Here is a 22,739-nt window from a genome sequence, read left to right as displayed (position 1 = left end):
TCTAGTTGATTTAGTTACAGAACTTTAGAGGTTAGCTGTGGGCAAGGGTATCTGTCCTTTGTGCACAATGCTTTTCTTTCCAGCAAAATCAGGTGAACATGGGTAAAACGTTATAGAAAACACAGAGCCCTCAGTGAAGCTTCTCTTTTGTAGTCAAGAGGTAAGAATAACTAACAGATGGCAGGGTGGGGAGACTGATGTTTGGGAAGAGAGATGGCTGGGGCTTTGTCTTAGCTTTCCCGGCCACTAGGGAAAGCAAGGAAACAGAGAAGTCATCAGTGAGAAAGGAATAAATCGTATGGAGAAACAAAGGAACTCAAGACAAAAGAAGGGATGGTGGCAGAGGTAGGGCCCAGAGACTTTCAAAAGCAACATCACAGAAGTAGAAGCTCTCACTGTAAAGAATTTCTTCTAAATGAAGTTCTGAAAATGTCAATTCATTTTACTTTTAAAAACATAAACTTTTTTTGTGTGGCTCAGATGTAACTTTTTAATATACAGACAGGAATCTAAAATGCAATGCGTGTTGAAGTGAAACAATTTAAACTTTTTTTTTTTTTTAAGGCAGAGGGTGGATATTAGACATCCTGATTACCCTTACCATCTTGCTGAAATCAACAAAAAAATCCTGGATTTTTTTAAAAAAAGATTTTATTTGTCCATTTATTTGACAGAGAGAGAGAGAGAGAGTACAAGCAGGGGGAGCAGCAGAGGGAGAGGGAGAAGCAGGCTTCCCGCTGAGCAGGGAGCCCGATGTGGGACTTGATCCCAGGACCCTGGGATCATGACCTGAGCCAAAAGCAGATGTCCAACTGAGCCACCCAGGCATCCTGAAAAATCCTGGATTTAAAAAAATCTTGGTAATTGCATTAATAAGCTACCACGACAGTAAGGAATATTAAAGACAAAAAACTCAACAAAAGTAGGAACCCAGTGAGGTAAACAGAACACGAGAAAATGAGTCAGAGTTTGCCTTGAGGGTACTTTCCCTGCCAGGTTAACTTAAGGTTTTATTTTGGACAAAAAACTAAGTCCAGTGTCTGCTCAGTGTGGAGAAGGTAAATCCCCCATAAAGGATCACACTCTCAGTGTTACAGTGAGCTTCTAATTCTAGAAATCTTCCTCCCTCCTAGCCCTCCATACTTCTCCATAGATGGTATATATCACCCCCGCCCCCTCCCAGACTTAAAAATAGAATCTATCTCAACCTTGGAACAAATCATCTCCAAGAATCCTAACCACATTCCAGTCCTCAGGTAGGTTTGCAGTTTAAAATCACACTACCTGGGTGGCCTGGGAAACCTCAAGCTAAAAATTCACTATGGTCTCAAGTTGGCTGTGCCCCAGGCAGAAGTAAATGAAAAGCCTTTCTGGAGGAACTTACCTTCAACTGAGCCTAAAGGAATTCCACACAGTTCCAAGGAATACATAAAAAATTTACAAAACACTCTGGAAAATAAGACTCAGTGAGCAAGAACCAAAAAAAAAAAAAAAAAAACAAATCCAGGAAGACTACAGATACTAGAATGATCAGAATCACAATTTAAAACAATGGAAAGGATTAATATGAGTAAAGAGCAAAAGACCGTAAAAAATGATTAAGCAGGCGATGCGAAAGTGAACCAAACAAATGTAGAAAAGAACTTATAAACTCAGTGGATGGGTTTAAAGCAGATTAGTCATAGCTAAAGAGAGAATAAAAGGATCATGTATACAGCTAAAGAGGTACTAAGAGAAAACTGACAGCTTTATATGTTCATATTAAAAAAGTGTTGGGGCGCCTGCGTGGCAGTCGGTTGGGTGTCCGACTCTTGGTTTCTGCTCAGGTTGTGATCTCAGGGTTGTGTGATCGAGCCCCGTGTGGGGCTCTGTGCTCAGTGCAGAGTCTGCTTAAGACTCCCTCTGTCCCTTTCTCTATCTTTCTCTAGAATAAATAAATAAATCTTAAAAAAAAAAGAAGTGTTGAACAGCCATCCCTGAAGTGCCAGTGGCCAAAATGAAGTTCAATCCCTTTGTGACCTCTGACTGGAGCAAGAACCGTAAAAGGCATTTCAACGCACCTTCCCACATTCACAGGAAGATTATGTCATTCCCTCTTTCCAAAGAGCTGAGACAGAAGTACACCATTTGATCCATGCACATCCACTAGGATGATGAAGTACAAGTTGTGTGAGGATACCAGAAAAGTCAGCAAATGGGCAAAGTGGTCCAGGTTACAAGAAGAAATACGTCATCCTCATTGAATGAGTACAGCAAGAGCAGGTAAATGGCACAACTGTCCACATGGGCATTCACCCTGCCAAGGGGGTTATCACTAGACTAAAATTGGACAAAGACTGCAAAAAGATCCTTGAACCTAAAGTCAAATCTTGCCAAGTAGGAAAGGAAAGGAGCAAATATAAGGAAGCAACAACTGAGAAGATGCGGGAATAAAGTAATCTGATATACGACTTTAAATAAAAACTGTTAAAATGAAAAAAAAAGTGTTGAAAAGTAATGTTACAGATTAAACTTGTTGGAAAAAGAAAAAAATGATCTCTAAAGAGAAAAGTATAACAGTTTATTGAGAGACATTAAATAACTAGAAATATGTTTGTGGACTGGAGGAATGAATATTACAAAAATGTCAATTTTGTCCATGTTAATATATGTAGAGTTAGTACAACTACTATCAAAACCATCAGGTTTTTAGTTCTAATGTATGTTTTAAAAACTTGAAAAACTGAGTCTAAAATTTAAGTGAAGTTGCAAAAGATTAAGAATTGTTAAGGAGAGCAAAGTCAGAGGTCTTGATTTGCCAAATATTGAGATTTATTAAAAGGTATCAAAATTAAGACAGGAGGGATAGACAAGTAGATCAGTGGAAAACAGGAGAGCCCAGAAACAGAGTTGTTCAAAGAGGACCTGTGATTTATGCAGAGCTGTGGAGAAAGGACAATTAATGCTGGGACAACTGTGCATCCATATGGAGAAAAAGGAATGGGCCCCAACCTCACAGCATACCTCCAAAGAAATTCCTGGTAGAATAAAGACCTATGTGTGAAAAACAAAACCTGAAAGCATTTAAAAAAGAATATGGGGGGGGGGGCACCTGGGTGGCTCAGTCAGTTAAGCGTCTGCCTTCGGCTCAGGTCATGATCCTGGGGTCCTGGGATCGAGTCCCACATCGGGCTCCTTTTTCAGCAGGGAATCTGCTTCTCCATCTCCTTCTGCCCCTGCCCCCAGCTCGTGCACGCCCTTTCTCTCTCTCCAAAATAAACAAATGTTAAAAAAAAAAAAGAGAGAGAAAGAATATGGGGGAATTATCTTTATTACCTTCATTCAGCATAGAAGGATTTCTTAAAGGAGACACAAAGTGAAACAACCATGATTGGGTAACTTCAACTCCTTTAAAATTTCCTTGTTTAGCAAAAGACACAATAAGCACATGAAAGACAAATTACAGAGCACAAGATATTTGCAAAACATATACACAATAAAAGACCTGATCCATACCCACAAACTACTCTTATAAATAAGAAAAAAACCAAACCAAATCAAATTAAACCAAGCAAAAAAAGCCCAGAGAAATGAAGAGTGGGCAGGAAAATGGGCCCCAAATGGGCAAAACACTTGACAGAAATTTCACACAAAAAAAGAAATCGAAGCACATGAAGGTGAGTATATCTCCATGAACCATATTTTTATTTTCTGTATTCTGACCTCGCTGCTGCTGAAGGGTCGGGCCCTCCCAAGGCTCACCAGTTCCTACAGATAGTGTAAACAACTCACCTGTTGCGCCTTTCAAATACAAACCAACCAATCCAGAGCCCACCCCAACCACCTCTCCTGGGTCACTATCCACCTGCCCTAATCACCTGACCAGGTACCAGACAACCAGAGACAGCCCCTTTGCCCCAGAACCTGCTGAAATTATTCTCACTAGCCAATCTGAAGCCTGCGTATCATGCCCTGCCTGTTCCTTCCCGCGGAAAGCACAGCAAAGACTCTTGCCCAGTTGCTCCTTCTGCCTCTGCCTCCTGACCAACCTTGGTGCTTTTCTGTGTGGCCACCTGAGGCATGATGTAGCCTTTCCTCTTGTGTACTGTGAGTAACAAAATATCTTTTCAATGGCAATCCTCTCCTGATCTGTTGTCCTTACTATACACCAAGTTTTCTTTTAAAGATTTTATTTATTCATTTGAGACACAGAGATACAGAGCGAGAGAGAGAGCGCATGAGCAGGGGGAGAGGCAGAGGCAGAGGGAGAAGCAGACTCCCCACTGAGCCAGGAGCCCGATGCGGGGCTCGATCCCAGGACCCTGGGATCATGACCTGAGCCGAAGGCAGACGCTTAACCATCTGAGCCACCCAGGCGCCCCAATATACACCAAGTTTTCTATAATACTCTATATCGTAAAACAACATCTTTATCAGTAATCAGAGGAATGCAAATTAAAATCACAAGATACCATTACACATGATGATACTGGCAAAGATGACAATATTTGATAAAATTAAGTGTTGATGAATATGTCCAACTGGAAGGCTGATATACTGCTGGCGGGGGTGTATATCATTACAGCTGTTCTCAAAAATAGTTTGGCTCTATCTAGTAAAGTTGAAAACATGCTTACTCCTAGGTGCGTATATCCTGGAGAAACTCCTGTACATTTGCAGTACTGCAGTAGCATACATGTTCAAAATATTCCTAACAGCACTCTTTTTAATGGCAAAAAATAGAAAACACCTCACATATTCATCAATAATAAAATAAATACAATGGAATATCATACAGTGGTCAAATAAACGATTATAATTGCATGCAACAATGTGGGTGAGTCTCAGGAACATAATACTGAGTAGAAAAAAATCATGAGAAGTATATACAGTATGATTCCATTTATAAAAAGTTCAAGAAAATAAAAAATGAAACAATAAACCACTGAAAAACACAAACATATAGCGGTTACCCCCGAGGGAGTAAGGACGGCAATCATAGCAGGGAAGGCAAAGGTAATGATGTCTTTTTTCTTCAACTTGGTGGTGGTTTGTGATGTTCACTGTAATATTATTCTTCATACTTTACACATATTTTATAAATTTTCTTTTGTGTCCTACTGAATTCTTAATATAAGCAATTCTAAAAAAATGGATACTAAGGTTAGTTTTATAACAAGGGCACAAGGGCATACCGTCTTCACTGGTGTGGGGCTCTGTACCAGCGTCCTGATCCACTTCCTCCAATGTACCGTGCTCACTGTATGGGCTGTCACTGTGAAGTGGAAACAGAAATTCTTATAAAGTCAAAGGATTTAAAAAATGAACAACTGTTACTATATGAGACTTTGAAATGGCAAAAGAGTTTCTGGATAGTCTTTCAATGAAATGCTGGAGGCTCGAAGGATCATCTGGTCCTATGCGAGTGCAGGTCCCTTCATCTTTGACACAGATAATCTGTATCCACAGAAATTAAAATTGGTTGAATTCCAGTGGAATATGATTATTGCCCTGTGGATACAGCAGTTTTTGCAAATTCATTTCAACATACCTTACTGCATATCAACTGATGCTCTTTGATTTCTGCTTTGAATTGGGTGTAGTATCCTTCCCATCTTTTCTTGATACATGTTCATTGCAGATTTGAGAGAGTCATGATTTTTATCCTTTTTAAAAACTTACCCTTTAACACAACCACACTCCTCAAATGTATACTGGTAAATGGAATGCATCTGTCATAAATAACAAACCTGACATTCTGTAAAAGCCCATCTATATTGCTGGTGTTGGAGAGAAGGATAACTACTTTATCATTGACTTCCTGTTTAAAATGAGCGATGCCCATAGAGAACACTATGCATGGGTGAAGGACATAATCAAGCACATGTTACTGTCTGCAAGACTCTTTATTATGGGGCCTGCTTATAAAAAAAAGAAGTGACCACAAAATCCTAGGATCCAATGTATCAGATAATATTGACCAGATCTTCACATACCACTCTTTGATAAAAGGAACAAGGTAGCAGAACTTACAGATATAACCCTGAATGTTTGGAAATACTGTGACACTGGCCTTGCAATAAATACAACTGTGAAGATAAACTTATGCATTTCACCAGGGCTGAGTTTGATTCATTTATCTTCACAGAGCCAAGCTCAGCAGTCCGTACCTTGCATATAGTACGTGCTCAAGTAAATATTTTTGAATTCAATTTCATGTGTGAAATTGCTGGATATACCATAGAACTGGAATCTATCGTGCTTTGTTGTTTAAATTTAGAAGGGAGTGCTTCTGGAAGGAGTCAACCTTCAGTTTCCTTAAGTCATACATTCAATCATACTGTGGTGTAAGACCCCTGTTATGGTTCAAGTGTACTTTCAGGTATTTAAGATCCTTCAGCTATTCACTCTACTTCTACCTAGCCTTCAGTGAGGCAACGGGAAACAAAGTGTCCTCAGGGGGGTCCAGAATGGGCTTAGATAGGTCTGTCCCAGCTGCTCCTGAATCTGAGCTGCACAGAACGGTTTCTGAGGTGGGCTGGGAGGCAGCAGTTGAGTGGGAAAAGTCACGTGGGCTTTGGAATCAGACAGACCTGGGCTGCCTCCAGTTACGAGCAGTCCTTGGAGAGGCTCCTTGGCCTCTCTTCACTTGGTAGAGTGGTCAGTGCATAAAGTGATCCCATGTAGCTGGCACATAGTAGGGGCTCAAGGAGCCAAAGCTACTTTTATTGTGTATGACTTCTTAGAAGCAGGAATTCATAGATCACATAGTGAGCACAGATATTTTAGGGTTCCCTACCTTTGGGATTGTTCAACTGACCACACCTCCCCCCATCTTCATACTTCATTAGTGACTATGTTGCCATATTAATAATATGTAATATTGATAATATAATAATAATAGTAGTAGTAATAATATTAAATAATAGTAATACTAAATACTAAATAATAGTAATAGTGACTATTACTGCCATTTTTTATCCCAGTGATGTATTAATAATAAATTAGATAAATTTAAAATAAATTTGCTTAAAATGACCATTACTACTATAATTGGTTAGGATAATACTTATTAGTAAGAAATGGAAATAATTAAGAATGAAAACATATTTCGTTGACAGGGCTCCTTTAAAATGATTTATCTGAGGGGCACCTGGGTGGCTCAGTCGGTTAAGCGACTGCCTTCAGCTCAGGTCATGATTCTGGAGTACCGGGATCGAGTACTGCATCAGGCTCCCTGCTCAGCAGGAGTCTGCTTCTCCCTCTGACCCTCCCCTCTCTCATGTGCTCTCTCTCACATTCTCTCTCTCAAATAAATAAATAAAATCTTAAAAAAATAAAATGATGTATCTGAAATATTTTATATAGAGCCAAAACTATTTCAGGATAAAAATGAAATCTGTCAGTTCAATCACTTATCTTTGCTTGATATAATAGTAAAATTAACACAGTTCTCTATGTTTCAAAACCGTTATTCTCTACCGAAGTTGCAGTAGGGTGAATATATTTAAAAAGATGCCATCCTTGGGGAAAAGGGAGGGAGGAATGGGAGTTTCCACAGTTAAGAAGCCAGTGCTGTCTTGGGTCTTAGTATTCTAACTTATCTCAAGTGTTCCTGCTTCTTCTTTTTGTAAAAATTGGAATCTTTGGCAACCTATGGTCAATTCTTACTCTTTTTTTTTTTTTTTTTAAGATTTTATTTATTTATTCGAGAGAGAGAGTACAAGCTGAGGAGAGAGATGGTGGGAGAAGGAGACTCCCTGCTGAGCAGGGAGCCTGATGCGGGGCTCAGTCCCGGGACTCCAGGATCATGACCTGAGCTGAAGGCAGTCGCTTAACCGACTGAGCCACCCAGGCGACCCCGGTCAATTTTTATTCTTAAACTGATTATCTCTACGTCCACACTTTTCCCAGGGAGGGAAGGACTAAACTTCTCGGACTTACCAGTAGTCATCTCCAGCCATACATTTCTCATAAACAGGGCCATCCAGCTCCTTAGCATCTGGAAAGATAGTTTCATGGTGGATGATGATGGTTTTGACAATTTCATTCACATGAGCCTGGCAAGACACCTGATCCTGTATTTCTGGGACAGGCATCAATGTGGGACCAAAACAAATGGCCAGGTTATACGGGTCCATCATGTTCTCGTCGCTGTACTGCGAAAGGCTATGAAAGAAAGACAGAAGTTAAAAAAGCACAGGAGAGAAAAAAGAAAATTGTTGTTCAATACGATACTTTATATTCTGAACACAGGGATCCAAAGCACTGACTGTATTTGGTTTTGATTATTAGAGTAAGGTAGTGTTCCACCTACTTTAAGTTGCCTCAGCAAATTCCAAAGCAAGTGAAGCAACTTACAACCTTTCAACTAGGAAGAAACTGAAAGGGGAATATAAATCCTCCTTACTTAATTCAGTGGCATTTTTCAAAGCCACAAGAGAGTTTAAGATAATTTCTATTTCAATGGAGACCAGGATCAAGTGAATGAGTTTCATTTGTAAACACTATGGCGAGGCTCTAAATGCTACTCAAGTAAATCTGGGAAGGGCAGTAGTGAGCTCCATAAAGTTTTATGGATATCTTTAAAATGCCCTCCCACTAATCAAACACATCTCAGATTTCAGTTTTCCCCTATAAATCTTGAGGAAAGCCTAGAGGAAAACAAAGCACCTTTTCTTTGTAACCACTGAAAGAAAGCAAACAACTCTGGGCTTTATAATTTGCTTTTGGGTAAGAGTACCAAAACTAGTCACCAGTCAGTCACAAAAGACGTTAAAAGTGCAAGAGAAGGGGAAAAGAATCCCCAATTCTCTCATTCCTTTTAAAGTTGGCTGACTACAAACTTTGGAGAAGTTTCTGGTTGTCTGGTACTAATTTCTAAATTTAATCCAATGGATATTTGTGAGATATTTTCCAGAGGTGACTCAAAATAAGCCAGCTCTTTATTGTTCTGCCTGTAACACATGCAGAAGGTACTGTTTGAGAGAGAAGCTAGAGACGTTATCTTCCCATGAATAAAATGTCAATCTTGAAATGTAAAATCCAGGTGAACAGATGACAAATGGAAGAAGGAAAAAAAAAGACTCAGCCACATTTGTGAGATGGTGACAGACACAAAGAAACTGAAATACCACATGACCTGATACTTTATCCTTTTTTGGAAATAAGATAGCCTAGAAAGCAGAAAATACAAAAGCATAATTTCCTCAGCTAACATATGTCTCTCCCTTCTGCCATTTCTCAAGCATTCAGTCTTTTTAAAAAAGTTCACAGTAAAGGCAACGATTATATTACAGATCATCTGGAAAATGGATGCATGGAGGAGAAGTGAGATTCAGAGTAACAATGGTCTGATTTTCGAAAGACACACGTAAGCTCGATGGGGAGAGTCACAGTTAATCTTTCTGGGTTTTTAATTCAGCGCTGGCTTGAAGAGCAAAAGCTTGTTATAAAAATGTTGTATCCATGTTTCGATTTTACAATTAAGGGAGAATAGGTTCTTTCTCTTTTCATAATTCCTGTCCCAAGCATCCCACCCAACAGGCTGGGGCTTGTTTCTGCGTGAAGGCAGGTGCAGCGAGCCAGGGGGCATCTTTGGGCAGAAATGCTGGAAGCAAGGCCAGCCGGCTGACTCATGGCACATTTGCTATTCTGTTGAGCTACAGGGTGAGTTTGATTCAGGTTTTGAGAACTTTCTTGATTCACAGACTGCTTTGCTAGTCTCTTGTGGTTTCCTGGTTCACTGTGGGATTCGCTCAGGTGTGCCAGGAAAATTCAGTGGGGACAGCACGTAGAGGGCCGGCAGGAATGCAAGGCCCTCCAGACCGGGGAAGGGGAGGCACATGCAATTAAAGTTGAAGATCGCAAGCGTCCGGATTTTTTTTTTTTTTTAAGATTTTATTTGACAGAGAGAGACACAGCTAGAGAGGGAACATAAGCAGGGGGAGTGGGAGAGGGAGAAGCAGGCTTTCCGCCAAGCAGGGAGCCCCATGTGGGGCTCGATCCCAGGACCCTGGGATCATGACCTGAGCGGAAGGCAGACACTTAATGACTGAGCCACCCAGATGCCCCCCCTTTTTTTAAATTTGAGGCTTTAATACTAATGAGGAAATAAGATTAAAAAAAAAAAAAGAACCCAAAAACCCAACCCAGGTCACTTCAATTGCTTCGATAACCATCTTTAGCTAGGCAGGTCAAATGCCAAACACAGAAATTCAGATTCCATTCCACTTTGCCCCATTTCCAGCCCCATTACCGCAAGAGCGGTGTACATTTGAGCTGAGTGCCTTGACTGGGATTTGCCATCAACTCTCCAGCTCAGGCCCCAAAGCCCACTGTCCCAAAGGCTCTGGTTCATGAGGCTCTCTCGAATTTTTGTCTTACACGGCTCTTCTAGAATTTGGAAATGATGGCAGCGTGGTCAGTTGTCATCCCACCTTGCTTTTTGGTTTGAGCAGTCAAGAATGCCTCCCGCTGGTTGAAATCCATGTCTGCAGATGCAATAGACTTAAGAATCCCCCTCATCTTTGCCATAAAGGGGCGGAACTCCTCAGGTGACACCCCTGGATAGAGCTGGCCCCCCACCAGCTCCTCTGTGGTGCCCTGGTGCCCGTGCCCAGCTAAGGTGCCCGTGCCCGAACCTCTGAGCAACGCGCTCAGAGGTTCAGAGCCCTCACACTTGCCCGCCAAGGTCAGCAAGCCTTCAGATTTTTAAAACCACCTGGGTAACTAGGCTTATTTAAAGATAGGATTTTTGGCCATCTACATAACCTAAACATAGTTTATATCCATCTCTCTAGACACTGCTTCTTCCTAGGGGTTATTTCTGTACAAATGGGCTTCTGCTGTCATTTGTGCATATTTTAGTCCCCTGCAGGCATTTCCCCATTGGATGATACTTGGTTTCTGCGGTCAGCCTCAGTGCGTATTTCGGGAATAGTTAGCAGGCCTGTTGTAAGTCCCCATGGCTTGGGAGAACTCTAAACCTCCAAAGAAATAGAAAAGAGAAAACATCCTAATTTTGGGAAGGATGAACCCATGGCAGAAGGAGAAGGCATTGCCCCGAGCTTACTCCTCCCAGATTCTTTTATTTCCAATTACTTAACTAGATCCTTGAAGAGCAAGGGGCTCTTAGGGCTTGGGGAAGATGTTCTTATAGGGGGGCCCATTTTTATTACCTAGGAAGACAAATGAAAATCGAGGTGCTTAAATTAAAACAGTAAAGTTTCTTTGAAAATAATGCCATGATTTTTTAAGGTTTCTGTTACATTGTTGCAGACTTTTACAAATATCTTCTTCTTGACAAGAGCTCATTATATTGAGTTTGCAGAAGTTCTTTTTTGGATCTGCGTGTAATTCGCATCTATAGTTCTCCTCCTTCCTTGACTACAACATCAAAAATCACAGAAATTTTCTGCACTGAGCGGGTGGTTTACATCATTCTGATAAAAACGTTCATGACATTAGCTTCTGGATGGAAGTTGGAAAAACACATATTTTACTGACAAGTGTTCTTTTTGGTAATATTTGTGTATTTTTGCATGTATGGTCACTGTTTCTGCATCTTTCAGCTATTATACAATGACCTTGATCTGCTGAAGAAAAACATACCTTCAGTCTATATTCAATCAACTTCTCTTTGACTCTGCTGATAAGTGGGACCCAGTGTACATTTTACAGAATCCAAAAATTCAGAGCAGTGCAAATGGAAATGGAAGATGGGCATTCTGGCCGAGTATTGGGTACTTACTGATTGAGGAAGGCAAAGAGGTACCTCATCACTATAAGGACGGACCTAGGCAAGGTCAGGAGGAGTTTGCGGATGTGAAGCGCCCTCTCATAGAGATTATCTATTCCTATGGACAGAAGAGAACATGGTCAGGATCCTTTCGCTTGCCACATTTAAAGCAGAACACTGGGTGTTGGTTAGGTGTCCGACTCTTAATCTCAGCTCAGGTCTTGATCTCAGGGTCATGAGTTCAGGCCCCGCATTGGGCTCCATGCTGGGCGTGGAGCCTACAGAACACAGTACCAAATTGCGTATCTGACCATAAGTAATCCCTTGCCCCTGGGTGAGATGCCATTGTATCCAAAACAGTGAATAAGTGATCAGCTTGGGTGTAACACCATTTCTGAGAGTATCTCCTCTGACCTATCACTGTTTTCTCTGATTGCCATGGGTCTTGAGCAACTTAGTGTCTTCTAGGTTTAAAAACCATTTTTCACTTGCTGCTACTTTTGGATTTTGCATCTGATATGGCTTCAACTCCATTCAAAAGCTGCACGGTAACTAAAGTAGTTTTGGGGGACATCTCCCCTATGATTCATTAATTCATCCTATATTTATTTGTATGTTACTATGATTTAGGCAATGCACCAGGTTTTGAATCTCTCCTTCCTCAAAACTATCATAGTATTTTATTGATATGACTTTTTACTTTGTATTACATAATTTCATCAATTTTTTAAACATATATTTTAGGAGAGCCTACTAGGTTTCAAGTACTGAGTTAGGCATTAGAAATACATTAGTGATTTGATTCCTGCTCTCACAGAACTTATACCCTCGTGTTTACAGTTATTTATTTCCTTATCCCTGTGGGAGAGTGAGCTCCCTGAAGACAGGAGTACCTGGAACTTCCTAGTATTATTTTATACCTCTTTGCTAGCAATACAAATTGTCCAAAGCTTCTTAACACAAAAATGCCTGTGAATAGCAGCCAAAAAAGTTAGTTCCAATAATCCATTATTTGCATAATGGCCTATATTTTACAATACATTTTCACATTGGCTATCCAATTTAATGCAGATAACAATACTGTGGAGTAGGCAGGGCATGGATTGTCATCCCCATTTAATGGATTAGGAAAAAGAGAACTGGGTAAGCGGCTTATCCTATGTTAGTTGGCTGGAGGGATGGAGCTGGGACTAAAACCTATTTTCTGTTTAAGTTGGGTTGTCTTTCTTGGATTTTTAAGTAACCTCAACATCCAGTGTGGGGCTCAAACCCACAGCCCCAAGCTCAAAAGCTGCATGCTCCACCGACGAAGCCAGCCAGGCACCCCCTTTATAAAGTACAACTCTGAAGACATTCAACAAAGATATATTTTAGAAAAAGATTTTTTTTTAAAGATTTAATTTATTTATTTGACAGAGAGAGACACAGCGAGAGAGGGAACCGATCCCAGGACTGTGGGATCACGACCCGAGCTGAAGGCAGATGCCTAATGACTGAGTCACACAGGCACCCCAAGATTTCTTTATTATTATTTTTTTAATTAAGTAGGCTCCTTGCCCAATGTGGGGCTTGAACTCATGACCCCAAGATCAAGTATCGCATGCTCTACCAACTGAGGCAGCCGGGTGCCCCTGGGAAAAATATCTCAAAAGAATATTTCAGAAACATTTTTGAAGCTTACTGTAATTTCATGTTACTACATTTGCTCTTAATTGCTCTTGAGATATTCATATATCCTACTTGAAAATCTCAGGCCTTCTTTTTTTTTTTTTTTTTTAAGGACTTCATTTCTGACACAGTAGCCAATTGATTCTCCTTCTATTTCTCAGGTTTTTTGACCTTCTTCCACACACAAATGTAGTTAGCCCTCCTGGATCTCTACTTGTTCTCTTCAGTGGCAAACTCATCTGGTCTTGAGGTTAGGACCATCCCTTCTAGGAAGGTAGTATTTTCGCTTCATTTTTCCATTTTGTGTGGGACATAAGTTCTGTTGCTTCTACCCCTGGATATCTCACTGCTGATTTCCTAATTGAAGTCTTTATTATTTCTAACTTGGACCATGATGATACTTTCCTAATTCAGTTTCCCATTCCAATTCCTCTTAAACCAGTGGTTCTCAAACTTGAAATGAGTTATGACCCATTCTTAAAAATAAATATTGAGATTTATTAGCATTTATTCTCTGGTCCTCAAAAAATTGTGTGTATAAATGACTTTCCATTCATACCTCAAACCAAACAGTTACAAAGTTTAATATGTTTATGCAAATTATAAATTGTAATGATGAACTGTCCCATTAATGGTCTCCGGACTGGCAAGACCTTCTACTCTTTTCTAGCCACATATAGATCCATATAAGGGTTATGATTAAAAACAGAACAACAAAACTTCTGCCATTGTTTACTGAGGATCTGGATTGTTTCAAAAGTTAAGTCTACTGATTCTCCAGGCTGATCCTCAGTATAAGGTTAAGGTCAACTATTAGGGAGAGGATTTTAGCAACTTCAGGCTAGTTTTGGGGCCTTAGAGAAAAAAAGAAAAGGAAAGAATGTGAAAGGAACTACTCTTAATGTATTATTGATCTTTAATTTTTGTCAAATCCCAGAGGGGGCAAGTTATTTTCAGGCTAGAGGAGAACACAGGCATTACTCCCAAGAGGCTTAATTTTAATTCAAGATCCTCTTGTTTCTATCTCAGTTCTTTTTTTTTAAAGATTTTATTTATTTATTTGACAGACACAGCAGAGAGAGGGAACACAAGCGGGGGAGTGGGAGAGGGAGAAGCAGATTCTCCACGGAGCAGGGAGCCCGATGTAGGGCTCGATCCCAGGACCCTGGGACCATGACATGAGCCGAAGGCAGACGCTTAACGACTGAGCCCCCCAGGCGCTCCTCTATCTCTCAGTTCTAAAGTGAGTTCCCCTACCCCTTAAAGGTAGTTTCATACTTCTATTTAAAAAGAACTGGGGGGCGGGGCGGGGATGCCTGGGTGGCTCAGTCCTTTAAGCGTCTGCCTTCTCAGGTCATGATCCCAGGGTACTGGGATGGAGCCCCGCATCGGGCTCCTTGCTCATCAGGGAGCCTGCTTCTCCCTCTCCCTCCTGCTCTTCCTGCTTGTGCTCTCTCTGACAAATAAATTTAAAAAACTCTTTAAAAAAAAAAGAGCCGGGGAACAGGTATTTACTTATTTGTTTGTTTAGTGGTTAATTTTCTTTTAACTCATTGATTTTTTAAAAAGTTTTAAATTCCACTTAGTTAACATACAGTGTAGTATTAGTTTCAGGTGTACAATACAGCGATTTGACACTGCCCCAGAGCAGGTATTGATACACCAATTTCACAGGAGCATTATTTGTGATAGCCAAGAGGTAGACATAACCCAAATGTTCACTGATGGATGAGTGGATAAACAAATGTGGTATATATACACAAGGAACTGTTACTCAGCCTTAAAAAAGAAATGAAATTCTCATACAACCCGGATGAATCTTGAAGACAATCTAAGTGAAATAAGCCAGACACAAGAAGACAAATACTGTATGATTCCACTTACACAAGGTATCTAGAGTAGTCAAGTTCACAGACAGAAAGTAGCACGGTGGTTGTCAGGGCCTCAGGGGAGTTCCTGCTTTCTGGGTATAGAGCTTCGGTTTGGGAGGATGAAAAAGTTCGGGAGATGGATGGTGGTGATGGTTACATAACAATGGGAATGTATTTAATGCCACTGAATCATATACTTAACAATGGATACGACGGTAAGTTTTATGTTCTGTATATTTTACCACAATTTGAAAAAAAAAAAATCGGGGGAGGGCACCATGAGATGCAAATGAAAGACTTCAGGAGAGAAAGGCAATAGGAATGTAAAAAAGTGATGCCAAAAAGACCAGATGAAATTATGGGAGGCAGGCATACATTCTCTGCAACTACAGTAAACATAAATCATAGCAGAACAGAAGTGCTCGCATTCCTGAAGTCGTAGCAAATCTCTGTCCCAGAGGCCTCAGAGCATGACGGCTGTGAGCAGGACTCAGATATTACCTGGCTGGTTGCTCAACAGGCCTGCAGTGTACATCCTACAGGAGCCTCGCTCTGCTACAAATGACTCATTTACTCTCCCGAGTCCAGTTAGCAGGTCAAAATTTATGGTTGCTTTGGACACTGATTAATGTGCCTTCCCAGCTGGCTCTGAGTGTGGCAATTCATAGTCTTTCACAGTTTCATGCTGCATGAAAAGATTGATCTTTTCTTCTCCTCAGAAAAGTTGTCAGTAAGGAAAATCAGGATTTCATTTGAATTTCTTTTAAGCTGGCCTTTGTTTCCACAATTCAGGATCTCATGTAATTAGGTAAAAGTGGCATTCATCCAGTCTCGGTCACATGCTCAAAGCTCCCCATGCTTATTTATGGTCTTTTCCTAGCACTGCAAAGTTCCCATGTCAGCATCCCAACCTCACAGCATGGGGCTTTGACAGCTCCGTGTAAATGTGTGTGAAATAAATCTTAAAAAAAAAAAATGGGTTGAATCACTATGCTGTACACCTGGAACTAATGTACATTGTGTGTCAATTATACTTCAATTAAAAAATTTTAAATAAAGTATATAGTTTGCTGCATTAAAGGAGGTACACAAAATTTAGGAGGTCATTCTGAATGATTCCTCTTGTATGTAATTCCAGAAACTTCACAATAAGTGTTAACTACTCTGTTCTGTAACTTATTAAAATTTAGTTGCTCTGAAAAAAAAATTAAAAAGAAAATGTGTGTGAAAAATTCACCACAAAACACAAGTTACTTCAGAAAGTGGCAAAACCCTCAAATGGCCATTACTCTGAAAATATCAGTTCTTCTGAGGCACTATGTGCAAAAAAGTATTTGTCAGGAAACAAATAATAAATCACAAGATGCAAATTTATCCTCAAGTATGACAACAGGGAAGGAAATGAATGGCCCCATTTAGACATGGTTTATTTAAGAGCAGGCACACAAATATTTCTGAGCTCCAGAGATCAACGGGCAGTATTCAAGGTGAATTTACCAGTCCCAGGCCATTTTTAGGTTCATTGTTAGGTTCTATCAATGTCAAGGTATTAATCAACTTTGTGCATGTGACAGTGTATGTGTGTGAATGAAAGGGACAGAGAAAAACAGATATTCTAGTACATTTAGATGAATCTTAGCCTCGCCTTGATGGGAGAGTTACCAGCTGCTCTTCTAGGTAAGAAACGAAATGCTTGCAAGTCTTTCTAATATTCATTAATAGATCGAGTTCTGTGAATTAAACCATTATGTTCTTTCCTAGTTAAATAGCAACACAGAAATAAATACATAAATAATGTTTCTCCTCCTGCTGAATTATTGAGGTTAGTAAAGGAACAGTCTTAGCTTAGGAAGCTTTATTTATTCAGTTCAGATACTAAGTCTGTTCCATATTTTTAAGGGTAAAAGGAATCCCTAGTATAAGGCATCAAACAGAAATTTAGAATTCAGACAGAAACCATCACGTATGCAATAAAGCTGAAAGAATTTTTAGCAACAAAAAGATACATTGGAGAACCAGGAAGAGAATCTGAGAGTTTTTCTGTTTTTTTCATGAAACAATTAGAAATGGGCAAATATATTTATGTACTAAAAGGCTCATTATAATATTTTGTTTAACTACAAAATCACTGGAAACAACCTAAATTTCTAAAACTAGGGAATTTGTTAAATGAAATAAAAGCCATTATATGGCCACTAAAGTCTGTATTTTGAAAAAATACTGATACAGGAAAATGTTAATAACATCACTAAATTTAAAAATGGCTTATAGGGGTGCCTGGGTGGCTCAATGGGTGAAATGTCTGACTCTTGATCTCAGCTCAGGTCTTGATCTCAAGGTTGTGAATTCAAACCCCATGTTGGGCTCCACGCTGGGCAGGGAACCCACTTAAAAAAAAAAAAAAGGCTTATAAAGAACAAACAGGACATGATACAATTTTAATGAGATGTATTGAGATATAATTCATATATCATATAATTCACACATATAAAGTATATAGTTTTATGCCTTTAAAGTATATTGACAGTTGATTAATCATTACCTCAATCAGTTTTAGAACATTTTTATCACCTCAAAAAGAAATCTCACATCCATCAGCAGTCACTTGGTATGACACCCCTTTTATTAAAAGTATGTGGTTGTGGTATAGCCATTCAATGGACAATTATTTGGCAATAAAATAAAGTGCTGATACATGCTACAACATGGGTGAACCTTGAAAACATGTGAAGTAAATGCAGCCAGTCACCAAAGACCACATTTTGTATAATTCCATTTACATATGAAATGGCCAGAATAGGTAAGTTTACAGAAAGTAGATTAGTGGTTGCCTAATGGGATGGGATGAGTAAATAGTGTATGTTTGCTAATTGGGTTTTTTTTTTTTTTTTGGAGTCATAAATATGTTCTAATATTGATTGTGGTGATGGCTGCATAATCCTGTGAATATATTAAAAACCACTGAGTTGTATACCTTAATGAATGAATTGTATGGTACAAGAATTATATCTCAATAAACTATTTTTAAGATTTATTTATTTCAGAGAGAGAGAGAGAAAATGAGCATGAGTGGGGGGGGCAGAGGGAGAGAATCTTCAAGCAGATTCCCTGCTGAGTGTGGAGCCCAATCAGGGATCAGTCTCATGACCCATGAGATCATGACCTGAGCCAAAACCAAGAGTCGGATGCCTAACCAACTGAGCCATCCAGGCGCCCCACCGTAAGCTGTTTTAAAAAGTACATAGGTATTGGGGCACCTGGGTGGCTCAGTCGTTAAGCGTCTGCCTTTGGCTCAGGTCATGGTCCCAGGGTCCTGGGATCGAGCCCCACCCACACTGGGCTCCCTGCTTGGTGGGAAGCCTGCTTCTCCCTCTCCCACTCCCCCTGCTTGTGTTCCTTTCTCTGTTTCTCTCTCTGTGAAATAAATAAATAAAATCTTTAAAAAAAAAAAAAAAAGATTCTCTCTCTCCCTTTCCCTCTGCCCCTCTACCCCGCTCTGTCCCTCTTAAAAAAAAAGTACATAGGTATAAAAAACTTACAAGTACATAGGTATATGTATAGAAAAAACCTGGGAACATACTAAAAAGGTTTATATTATCTTTGTATAAGAAATTTTAGATGGTTTTTCTGTATTATTTTCTAATTTTTATACAGTGATGACATATTAATTGCATAATAATTATTTTAAAAAATGTACTGATTGGCTTATTGATGATTTTAGGAAATTACTGTTATTTTTTAAGGTATGATAATGGCATTATGGCTTTGTTGTACAAAAAAAGAAAAGAATCTTCATCTCCCAGAGATTCATACATACAGAAGAAGTGATATAATGTCAGGGAGATGAGGGAAGGGATAGAGGTGGGAAAATTTTGTCCAAGAAATGAAAATTGTTAAAGTTAGGTGATTGTTTATACTGGGATTTATTATAATTTTCTGTTATCTTTTTATAGATGTTTGAAATTATGTATAATAAGAGTCAAAAAGAAGGCTGATGATGAACAGAATGGACAGTACAGTTCCACTTTGGTTTTAAAAAAAGCTTTGTGTGCACATGAATACAAAAAGAGCAGAAGGAAATGCAACAAAATGTGTACACACCATTGACTGTCTTTGAGTAGTGGCTTTAGGTGGGATAGTATTTTGTTCTAAGTGCTTTTGTGTATTTTTCAAGTATCCTACAAGACTACATGTTGATATCATGATAGGTAAAAGACCCTCCTAAAAAAGTTTCCTGGTGCTCAAGCAGTCACCTAGATAGTAACACATAAGGTAACGTGAAGCCCAAATGTGCCATCTGGGCTCACAGCCCTGAGACAGCCAGGAAAGACCACAAATCGCTTGAATAGCTCATCTAGGGCCAGTCCTTTGGACTTCTGCCATAGGAAATCTCAAAGCCATGGTATATGTACATTCGAGAAGCTGCCCAGAATGTGTGGGCCTAATCTGGAGCATTTACAAAACCATTCACAAAGTAGACGGTTTAAAAAAATCAAAAACAATCCTTGGGTGAGAAATTGAGCCACTGCCAAGTTTGTCATTTCAAATTTAGATTGCACTGGAGTCCACCAGGAATTTATCCTGATAATTCTTTTTTCTTTTTTTGAGAGAGAGAGAGAGAGAGACTGCACGTGTGTGCTAATACCAATTTTCTTTTACTACATATATTTGCAAGTTTCCAAAGAATGTAATATTTTGGGACATAAAAATGGCACAATAACAACTCATCACTTAAAAAAAAATCTTTCCCCAAATGCTCCAAAAATAAGTAAACAAAAAATAGTAGGTAACCAGAGACCTATGTAAACTTTTTTTTTTTTAAGATTTATTTATTAATTTTAGGGAGAGGGGGAGAAGCAGACTCCTCGCAGAGCCCATGGCAGGGCTTGATCCCACGACCTGAGATCATGCCCTGAGCTGAAATCAAGAGTTGGACATGCTTAACCTTAACCGACTAAGCCATCCAGGGGCCCCAGAGACCTATGTAAACTCTTAAAAAAGATGAAAAGGGAAGATTTTTCTATACAAAGTAAATATCACATGAAATTATCTTAATAGGGATAATCAATCCAATTATGGCAATGCTAAGAGATGACATGGATAAAAACAATCAACCTGCATGAGATCTCTCTCTCTCTCCTCTAGAGTTTCTAAATCTTTGTGCTTCTATTACATACTAACTTAGATTGCATATTTGTAAATATTTTCACTCTTACTATTTTTTAAACCTTTTGAATGTAAAAATCAAGTCTCTGAATCCCTACAAAGTTTTGCATATGGTAGGCAATTAATCAATGGTTCAAATTATCAAAAATTGTAATATTGATGAGAAGACATAAGGATGAATGACAATAACATTCTCAAAGAATTTAATAAAAATCCAGAAAAAATATGGTACATCAGGGTCACACTGGCATGAGAAAAATGCCTGCCTAGAGATAAATCAATAATAGCTAGAAATCCCCTCCTTTTTAAGAGATTAGATGTTGGAAGAAAAGGGGTCGTAGTATACAGCATCATTCATTATGTGTTCTTGAAAAACATCCTATTCTGCAAAATGCACTAAAAATAACAGGACTTATGGGGGAAAAGTAGGGTTGGGACAGACAGCTCAACACCTATGCAACTTTGTAACTACAGCACTAACAAAAACATTGACAATACTACTTAAATTACTAGCATGGTTAAATCTCTACTGACTAGCGTCCTTAGCAGCCTTAAACCCCGGGACTCTTGCTTCTTTGAGATGTAGGTCTTGGAGGGCATTCATTGCCGATAGAGACTATTTTCATAAAAATTAACCCAAGGATTATTAATCCATTGTTTTTCATTAATCCACTGTTTTAATACAGAGGGGATGTCTTTGCAACTTCTTCATTTGCACTGGTAGCATTTCACGTAAGGCACTGTCTGCATGAAAAGAAAGATATTTCTGTAGATTTTCCATTTTTCCCCCTACGGTCTTCATATTTCGCTAAGCCTGACCCTTCCATTGTGAGACAGATTGACTTTGATTGTTATGAAACATTCCATGTGCTGGAAGCACCATAACTTCTGGGTTATACTAGCATCATTTCTAAATGCATGTCAGGTAATTAGGTCAAAGAACAGACTGGTAAGTGGCTAACCCAGGTGCTGGCATATATGACCTCAGATTATACTGGGAGTAGTTGTAACAGTTGTAATGACGATAGCCAGCAACATTTATTGAGGTTTACTATGTGCCAGGCATGATGCTAAATATTTTATATGAATTATCTCAAATTCTTCCCACAGACTTTATGAAATAGATAAAGCAACAGATATTCAGTAAGATTATTAATCTCTGCCCAAGGTGACAAAGCTATTAAGTGGTAAAGCTAGAATTTAAATCTTGATCTTTCTGACTTGATGGTTCAGATTTTAATAACCACAATGGAATAATAGTGTTAATTCAGTGAAAATATGAAGTGATTCTACACTACTAACTGACAAGGTAGTCCTATGTGCTTTATCCTACTGGTACACATAAACATAAATGTTGATATGATGTATGTACCTAGAAAACCACTAAGCATTGTAGAGTGTGTATTATTTTTCCAGATTTAAGCTTTCTGGCTAGGATGTAAGAAAAATCTCTGGACAAGCCCAAAGGAGAATTCCAGAAACATGACACCTCCTTTTCAGTTCTTTCCAGCTGGGTCACAGGCCTGCTGTGATGACTCAGGCTATGTAAGGGCCTTGGAATGGACACACCGGCACACTTCTGAATCCCACACAAGACATCAGGCTGTGTGGGGTGGGGGCGGAGGGAATTATGACTGGGGAACTCATATCCAACGACAGCCAGGATTTTAGGCATGAATGCCAACAAAAGAATTCTGGTGAAATTTTGGTGACCTTTAACAACTATGAATTCTGTACTTACTAATGTACCAGGAATTAACTATACCAAGGATTAGGGCTACAAAACTGAATAACCTATTAAGACCTCACTGGCCTGTGGAGTTACCTGTAGGCATTTCATTGAACATACTCTTTGCCAGGCACTCTTCTTAGCACTTTACAGGTATTAACTCATTTAATTCTCACAGCCCTGTGATATATATGGTCTGCTATTCTCCCTTTTTTTTATAGCTGATGAAACTCACATGCAGAGAGGTTAAGAAACTTGCCTAAGGCCACATAGCTGGTGAGCAATTTGGACTTAGGCTATTTGAGTCCAAAGCCTGCATTCTTAACCTCTTCCCTGAATTCTCTCTTCAGCAGAGGGAAAAGAAGGGGTTGAAAATTGCAATGTGGGGTGTTAAGAAAAATTACAGACCTCCATACAGAGCGGAATGTTAGTAGAGGAGAGAGTGACTAATTCCGCTAGGGGTGGTGGGGGGGATGGCATGCTGGGAGGAGTGCTAGGTCAGCAAAACCTTCACAGCAGATGTCAAATAGCTATCAGGGACAGCAGACCAAACAGCGTGGGCAAAGGCACGGGGGTGGGCGTTGGC

General features: G+C 39.5%; 1 protein-coding gene and 1 pseudogene across 6 annotated transcripts in view; one reads left to right on the top strand and one right to left on the bottom strand.

Annotated features, from left to right (window-relative positions):
- SRGAP1 (SLIT-ROBO Rho GTPase activating protein 1) overlaps positions 1-22,739 on the bottom strand; it is a 265,812-nt gene that overhangs the window by 14,581 nt on the left and 228,492 nt on the right. For 4 of the 6 annotated variants that reach the window (XM_078076218.1, XM_036070968.2, XM_036070969.2 and 1 more), the window contains 3 exons: positions 11,732-11,837; positions 7,924-8,148; positions 5,175-5,254 (listed from right to left, as the gene is read on the bottom strand). In XM_078076218.1, the coding sequence (XP_077932344.1) occupies positions 5,175-5,254; positions 7,924-8,148; positions 11,732-11,837 (411 nt within the window). Of the gene's footprint in view, positions 1-5,174; positions 5,255-7,923; positions 8,149-11,731; positions 11,838-20,607; positions 21,169-22,739 lie in introns of those variants that run through there. The other 2 variants (XM_036070972.2, XM_036070971.2) reach the window with 2 other exon arrangements.
- Positions 1,992-2,433, top strand: LOC118522137 (large ribosomal subunit protein uL24 pseudogene; annotated as a pseudogene).

This window comes from Halichoerus grypus, chromosome 6, assembly GCF_964656455.1.
Source record: "Halichoerus grypus chromosome 6, mHalGry1.hap1.1, whole genome shotgun sequence".
Taxonomy (NCBI): Eukaryota; Metazoa; Chordata; class Mammalia; order Carnivora; family Phocidae; genus Halichoerus; species Halichoerus grypus.
Note: the sequence above shows the minus strand (reverse complement) of the source record. Positions and strands in the feature narration are given on the sequence as shown.